At 40.6% G+C, this 8,334-nt stretch overlaps 1 protein-coding gene across 2 annotated transcripts in view; it reads left to right on the top strand.

Moving 5' to 3' along the window:
• LRIT1 (leucine-rich repeat, immunoglobulin-like and transmembrane domains 1) overlaps positions 1-8,334 on the top strand; it is an 11,511-nt gene that overhangs the window by 244 nt on the left and 2,933 nt on the right. For both annotated transcript variants that reach the window (XM_010001138.1, XM_010001139.1), the window contains exons 2-4: positions 1-83; positions 2,617-3,083; positions 6,897-7,202. The exon at positions 1-83 ends at the window's left edge or, in 1 of these variants, runs on beyond it. In XM_010001138.1, coding sequence (XP_009999440.1) covers positions 1-83; positions 2,617-3,083; positions 6,897-7,202 — 856 coding nt within the window. The remainder of the gene's footprint in view (positions 84-2,616; positions 3,084-6,896; positions 7,203-8,334) is intronic.

The following is an 8,334-nucleotide window of genomic DNA, read 5'->3' on the forward strand; positions in this document are numbered from 1 at the left end:
GGGGGGCTGCCACGGGCCCGCAGCTCCTGCCCCTCGCAGTGCAGCTGCGCCTTCCACAGCCTCGGCGACGGGACGAAAGCCAGGTATGCTGAGACTCTCCCAGGGGGGCTGCTGCTCTTTCTCTGCCTGTCAGGGATTTTATTTCTTCTGCTCTGGAAGAATGCTTGGAGGAGAAAATATTGTGCCCAGACTTTGTGTCCATTATTTTTCCGATCGGTTTGTGCTCTAGCTTTATTTGCAGAGGATTAGCTTCTGAAAATGCAGTAAGCTGATTTCAGAGAAAGCAGTTGGGTATCTCCTCTGTGAGAACCGAAGCGACATAATTGCCGCTGGTGCAATGGCAAAAAGGGAATAAAATTTTAACAACATTTTATTTTCTTTACCTTTCTGCTGAAAATGCTAGTTCTAAAAGGCCTTATTTTGCTCTGCTGATTTGTTTCTAAAGTGTAACTAGATTTGGTTTATGTTATGGTACCAAAAACTACGGTTCCATTTACCTAAAAAATTGTTCAGCTGGAGATTTTAGGCAAAGCAACAGACTTCAGATAATGAACAAAAAATAGATAATAATAATAATAATAGTGATAGAAATAAAATAACTGTCAGACTGGAAACTCAGTTAAGAAAGAAGACAAGAACAGAAGAGCATTTTTTAATGCAGCGCCATTTTTTGGGAGGACTGTAATTAAAAAGTCTTTATGAAGGGTAATCACAAAGTAATGATCTGACTTAATGAAATACAGGCTAAATTTTTATAAGGTGTGGTTCACAGTAGGGGAGGTGTTGTGACAGATATAAAATCCTTTGGAAGAAATTTTTTTCTAGATAAAACTACAATATTAAAATGAAAGGCTGTCTCCTGTATTTTGGATCCCCCATGAAATAGATCTACTTTTTCATCTCTTTTATGATGCTATAGATTAAATACCAGAAGCTTTCCCCATAAGAAATGTGATACAGACACATGTAGTCTGCAGTTGTTCAAGGGGAGTGCAGTAGTGGGAGAGCCAATTATTGCTCCATAAATGTCACAGTTCCCAGGGCAATTTCCTCTCAGTGGCTGGAGAAAGGCATAGTATGTTTTGGTAAAATACATAATGAAGCAAATATCCATTAGTCCCTTAAGGATTATACTGTCACATTTTTTTTCCCTGCATGATGACTCATATTTTTCACTACAAGAAGGAGATTATCCTATAGATTAAATGTTTAGTGCTCACTGACATAGTTAATGGGTATTATGAGAAGCACACTCTTTTACTGCTGTAGTGTTTTTGTTACAAAACATTTTGTGTCGTGCGTACACACAAAAAAAACCCCAACAAAACAAACCAGTGTTCTATTGAAAAAGGATTTATGGATTTTTCTTATTTGATGAGATTTTAAGGAAGAGGAAAATCTAACTTTCAGCAGGGTATGGGCAGGATTTAATGCCACAATGAAAGTGCTGGTTTAGAGTAACATACTATGTTTTGTTTATAAATTCACAATTTAACTGTAGGCTAAAATAACATCTGACTCCAGGAAACTTGCATGAGCAGTTCAGCAATGTTATTTGCTTTTGTTGATAGTAAAGGAATAATTGCTTTCTGCCCCAACCAGTTTTGTTTTGGCAGCTTTGTAATGTTCTGTTTATCAGCCAGGCAGTGTGATTAGAAAACATTACTTGACTGATCACATTTCATTTCTTGCAGTATCTTGTTTAGCATGTGGAGTGAGACATCCCTAGCTAACCTGTTACCTTTTGCAAGGTCACTTTGTATTTTGTTAAGAACTTTCCTTTCTCTCCTTGCTGATAGGCAGGAGAGTCTGAGAGACCTATTTTGTCTCCATTCTTCTTGGCTATCTAGAATCCCACATCTTGGCAAAGTCAAAATCATAATACTTTGTACAAAAGCTGCAAAAATGCAGCAGACTTTTCATTATTTGACCTCTAGAGACTAGAAATGGGAAGAAATTATTAATACGTATAAAACTGCCTTGCTTTTAGTGTAGAATTTTCCAAAGAGTGAATTGTCTGCACGTTCACTCTCATAACTGTACCTGCGTGTGGTGCACTGACTGCAACCGTCTGTACTCACCTTCCAGACTATTTCACAGTAAAGCAAAGCTTGTTATATTGTATTTCCAGAGAGCTCTTAGCTGACTTTCCCATCCTCATTTCATAAACCGAAGATCGTGTGCTGAATTTAATCCACATTATTTCCTGCCATCCCACAAGTCAGTAAGGCTTCTTTTTGTATGTCTTTTATTGTTCAGTTTGTGGATCCTTTTGTTTTAACATGCACGAGACTTCTCTGTTGTGTGTGAATGTTGTCAGTGCTGTCTATTATAAGTACTCTAAAAAAAAAAAGAAATTAAAAAAAAGCAGGAATACTATATGGGCCAGACTCAGACTCACACCACCCCAGGGGATGCACAACACGGCAATCTCTGTAGTCGAAAGGTACATATGAATTGCTGCAAGTTGATGTACTTATGGTGATGAGGTAGAGATCAGCAGCAAGTAAGAAATCACAAGAAAGCTTGTGAAAAAAGAAAGGCAAACCAAAATCTTGCATTAAGGTTTCAAAACCTTTAAAAAATGCAACATCTTTGTTTGTGTTTCCCCACCAGGACTGTGCTGTGTAATGACCCAGAGATGACCCTCACTCCTGTGAACTTCCCTGTAGATACGTTCAAGCTTCGGATAGAAAAGACAGCCATCCGCAGGGTGCCAGGAGAGGCTTTCCACAGGCTCCACAACCTAGAGTATCTCTGGATGCCCTATAACTGCCTGGCCAGCCTCAGCAGCCTCACCTTCAAGGGCCTCCGACACTTGCAGGAGCTGAGACTGGATGGGAATGCTTTAATATCATTCCCCTGGGAGACCCTGGCTGATATGCCCCACCTGAGGCTTCTGGATTTACACAACAATGAACTTACCTCAGTCCCTTCAGATGCTGCTCGATATGTCAGGAATCTCACATACCTGGACCTCTCTAGCAATAAGCTGATGACTCTTCCTCAGGCTCTAATTGCCACCTGGGCCAACCTTCAGGCTGTTCCTTACTTCCCCAATGATAATTCCAAGATCATCCTAGGTAAGACAACGTCCTGTCATTTTGTGAGGGGAACAAATGTCAAGAGCTCTGCCTCTTATTGCAGCATTTTCACCTGCTGTGGTTACCATAGGAAGTACATTTCTGTGTACAGTTTAATACCCAATATAAAGTGTGCAAATTCATCTACACATTAAAAAACTCACGTCAGGCTCTCCACACCCAGCTTATTACACCATAAACTCCATCACTTGCTTGAATCTTTGTAACACAAAACTGGTCACTCTTGCTCAAAGCCTTTTTTATTTCTTGACACTGCAATTTTTGTCAGAAATACAAATATGATTAGAGCTCCATACCATTCATGTGCTCTTTTCTAACAACAGTTACTATGGAATCAATAAATTTAAAGTATCATTAAATAAAAAGATGGATAATTATGATGTCCAATTTAAAGAGGAATAAATCCATCACTGAGTTTACAGTCTGGGTCAGGACTACCAGTTTGTCTCTTTCCAGCCACCTTGTTTATCTGGTCACTCAGAATTAAACCCTAGTCTCCTCAAAGCCACCAAGATAGTTCTGCCTTCAAGGGCAGCTATAAACTTAGAAGAATCCACTTTTTGGTGGCAATTCTTGGCTCTTCAGAAGTATGACTTTGGGGCAATGTCCATTTTTGTGTTAAGAGGGCATATTACAGATGGCTATCTGGAATTCTCTCAGTTGCAGTACCCCCAGATGAGGTTTCAAACACATTTACTGCTTCAGGGGATTGCTACTCAGCTTTTTAGCCATCATGCACTGGTTGAAATCCATGGCAAGTTGATGATGGTTGTTGCCATCTGTTGTCTTCACTTGCTATGGGCTGACCCAGCTTCAAGGGGTTTGATGTGCAGGGTCTGTGCATCTGTGTGTACTGCCTTTATAGGCATGGATGTGAGTTCAGGCATTTGTTGATAATCTCATCAGAGGCATTGCAAGATTTCTCTCATTCTGGGAAGTATCTGCTGCTTTTTGTTCTCTGGATAAATTTAGGAGGGTAAAGTTTTAAAAATCAGATTGTAGTGGAAAGAGACAGAAGACTTTAAAAATATTCAAATTGTCACACACAAAGCTTTCAGTGTCCTTAGCAGATGTTGCTTGATGTTCCATTAGCATCAGGAGAGGAGCAGGTGTTTTGTTGTCTTGTTTTACCGGCTGCAGTATCAAGTTCTTTAAGCTAAAGCTGGCTGTTTGGGGTAGCCATTTAATTTGTGGCATGAAAAGACACTGCTTAGATCATACTATTTTCTTTAGTTATTTTTTAGAGTCAATTTACAATTAGGAGAATATTTTGCTGAGAAGAATAGCTCATGCCTTGGTGCTCGTGGCCAACCTCAGTGTTTACATCGCCAGCTGTGCGCAGGTTGTTTGTGCCAGAATCCTAAAAAATTAATGTAGGCAAATGTGTATAATGCTAAGATTAATATGGTAATGTGTAGACACTCCAGCTCCTAGGTCCTCCTATCCTGCTGACACCCGTAGGGACTAGGTACATGAAACACACATCTCTGGCAGAAGCAGAATGGGAGAACACAGCTGCACATTTCTGTTTCACTCTGCCCATGACTGTTTCTCATGGAAGCATCAAAAAATCCATGAATAATAATAAGACAGCCCAGTCCCTTCCTTTGTCTACAGTGCATCATTGTGACTCCACTTCAGAGCCCTTGCTTGTAGACTGCTTCAAGAAGAGGTACTTCCAGTGGTACCTTGCTGGCAGATAATGTGTGCCAAGACTGCAAGTTTTCGCATGTGAGGATGGCGCTCCTGTGACCCTACAGGACTGTGCTGGGCAGGACAGCAAAGGGCTCACTGGGACTTTGAAGATGCTGTGGCATCAACTAAGGCTGGGGCTTGTGCCAGAGAATCTGCAATAAATTGTTATCTAGTGCATGAACTCAGGAATAACCTGCTAGCAAAAAAATGCCGGAAAACAGTAAAGCCAAACTCTGAGCATTCATTCTTTATAACTTGAATACATTAATTTACACAAAATGCTCTCACAAAGTTCACTGTTTTCAGACCCCCCTTCCAAGCCTGGGTAGGATGGTATGCAGTGGTCTCAGAAAGAGGGTTTTTTTTGTGTTGTTTTTTTTCAGCAGTCTTTAAAACAGTTTTTATGAGGCCTCAGGGGCTTTTGATTGACCATGTGTTTCTGTTGACTCTAGGAAATTCAAGCAGCTCCTTGAAGCTTACAGACCCTTGTGGTGCTTGTGTGAAAACTTGGTTCTTGCTGGAAAGCTGCCACTGTTATGATCGCTGCAGTGCACCAGGGGCCAGCAAGAGTGGGCACCATAGAGTGGGCATTTCCTCCTGCTGGGAATTGAGGGTGTATTGGTACTCTACTTCTAGGCAGTTGCCAACCCTGAGCCATATCCTGGGACTGCCTGTGGAAAAGAGGAGGTGAATCCCCTGGGAGGGAGCAGAGCTCACTCTCGTGGTAGGCAAGAGGCCTGGGAGACATGCTCTTCTCAGTAGTTTCCAGGGTCAGAACAAGAGCCAACGTGTACAAGCTGGAACATAGGAAGTTCTATTTAAATCTGAGGGAAAATAATCTTTACAGCAAGGGTGATGGAGCACTGGAACAGGCTGCCCAGGGAGGCTATGGAGTCTCCATCGCTGGAGATCTTCAAAACCCACCTGGATGCAGCCCTTTGTAAAGTGCTCTAGGTTATCCTACGTCAGTGGGAGAGTTGGTCTAGATGATCTCTAGAGGTCCCTTCCAACTCTAGCAGTTCTGTGATTTTGTGACTCCATGCTCCTAGCTTAGGCTTCAGATGCATGCCTGAAGTTAAGCAGTATAAATATCCCCAGTGCCAATTCTGCTAGGTGAAGTAATTAGAGACCATAAACAGTCCGTATGACAGATTAATGTAAATATTTGTAAGTAGGATGACACATTTAACAAGAATGCAGTAGCTTCTGTTCCTGCATTGCCCTAGTTCCGATTTCGCTTTTCCAGTATCATCTTCACAGGTTTATTTTTAATAGAATAATGTCTCATTTATTTATTTATTTTTTCAAAATTTGAATTCAATAAGTTCAAACTGAGCAGAAAAAAAGAACAAGAGAAATATTCTGCGAAGAGTGTGTTCTATATGTGTATATTCTTAATATAGTATTTATCTACTTATGTTATTTTATATACTGTAACATGTATATTCTTCAATTTACTCCTTAAAACAGTTCTTTCATCTTATACAGTATAAATTAACATTTTAGAAAAAACAACTGGTTACTAAAATAATGAAAAAAACCTTAGAATAACAGGACTGGAAGAGAACTCTTACTGTCAAGTACAATCACCTACACCTATTGCAGTCCTGACTGTTGGGCTGATAATCTGGCTAATATTTTAATAATCTCCAGTGAGAAGAATTTCCTAGCCTGTCTAAAGAACTCTATAGTCTTCATACCAAAAAAATCCACAGCCCAAACAAACACAACCCTCCTCCATGGCTGCTTGTTTTTTCCATCCTGGAACCAAATGTGTCTATAATAACTTCTTGATTTGCTTCTTTATATGTATAAATAGTGATGTTTCTATTATATGAATAATTGTACTTTGAATTTAAAGAATATAGCAAGCCATGTTTATTTCCTTCTACTAACTGGCAACTGTGGGCTCCATAAAGCTCAGCCAACAGCAGCAAGGGGCTATTGGGACAATCCATCCCCCTCCATATACACAGGCAGTCTGTCCTGGGTAGGTTAGGAGCCTATCACAGTTTGTCCTGCTGAAAAACAGAAACAAAACTAGCAGAAGCTAAAGGTGCTGTTGGAGTGACTTAGTGCTCTGATTTACTTTTATAGGCTTGCAAGACAATCCTTGGGTATGTGACTGCAGTCTGTATGAAATGGTCCATCTCATAAATTTCCAGTCTCCTAACATAGCATTCATTGAGCCCAGGCTGAAATGCTTCACTCCCCGGAGCCTTGCAGGAGTCTTCTTCAGCCAAGTCGAGCTAAGGAAGTGTCAAAGCCCCGTGGTACATACGTCCGTAGCCAAAGTAAAGACCATCCTGGGCAGCACTGTGCTACTGCGATGTGGGACTACGGGGGTACCCATTCCTGAGCTGAGCTGGAGAAGGGCTGATGGTGCTCCACTGAATGGCACAGGTGGGTTTGGTTTAACCTTGTCTTGTACACATGGGATGAACGAGACCTGCACCTTTAGTTTCTATGGACTGTACAGCAAATGGAAGGTTCTATGACAACAGATCTTTCCTACTGATAAAGGACTCCAAAAAAGAAAGTGGTGCAAAATGATAGTGTGTCATTCACTATAGAACTATATTTCTCTACAGACTATAAAATTACTTACATGCTGATGTAAATATAATCAGAGAAATGTATGTTTCACTACCATGAGTGAAACATTGACTTTACTTTGTTTCATAACAATTGTGGTAGTGGTGAGACAAGTTGAAAGGTTTTCTGCCAAACTTAGAGATGAAACAATGAAATATGTCCAGCTGTAGCAAGTGGCTTTTTAGGTTAGTTATATACTCAGTCACTGAAATGGCTTCCAACTGAATTATTTTATGGGTCTTTGAGAGTAATGATGAGCTATTATTAATCAGCTAATAAACATTTCTCACAGAGAGGTCTGACGTGAATTCAACTGGGATTCAAAGCTGCTGTGGCAAAGAAAGGAAAGATTGCAAACATGCACCATTACTGATGCATTAAAAGACAAAAGAGCCACTGATCTGCTGAGGGATACAATACTTCAATGATAATGGTTCCAAGATATGGTTCATTTCTGATGGATTTATAAGGTCTCTTGGGAGAATGCTTTGTGGGAGAAATGCTGACCAGGTCTCTCTTCTTTGCTCACCCCTCTTGTAGGTGAAGCATCCAAACAAACACTGTTTTTATGACCAATCATTTCCATTCACAAGGATGATTGGACCCCAGATTGCAGTGTTGGTCCTTTAATGTTTGGGGAATTTAGGGAAGAAACCTCTGCTGTGCTCGAGGCAGTCATCCCTAGCTTTTTGCCCTACAGGTTTTAGATCAAGACCTGAACCTTCATCCTTCCAACCTCCCCTGAATGCTACTGTCTCCCAGGCCTGGTCCTGACTTTCACAGGGGGTCTAAACTAATCAGAGAAGTTGCTAAGTATGGGGTCTGATCTTCAAAGGGTTACTGGACTTCTCAGTGCACAGAAACAAGGGAGAGAGCATTTTTCTTTCATGGCAGTAGGAGCACTTGTAAGAAATATCTTTTTTTTTTTTTTTTTTTTTTT

Source organism: Chaetura pelagica, unplaced genomic scaffold (genome assembly GCF_000747805.2).
Source record: "Chaetura pelagica isolate M959 unplaced genomic scaffold, ChaPel_1.0 scaffold346, whole genome shotgun sequence".
NCBI classification, from domain to species: Eukaryota; Metazoa; Chordata; class Aves; order Apodiformes; family Apodidae; genus Chaetura; species Chaetura pelagica.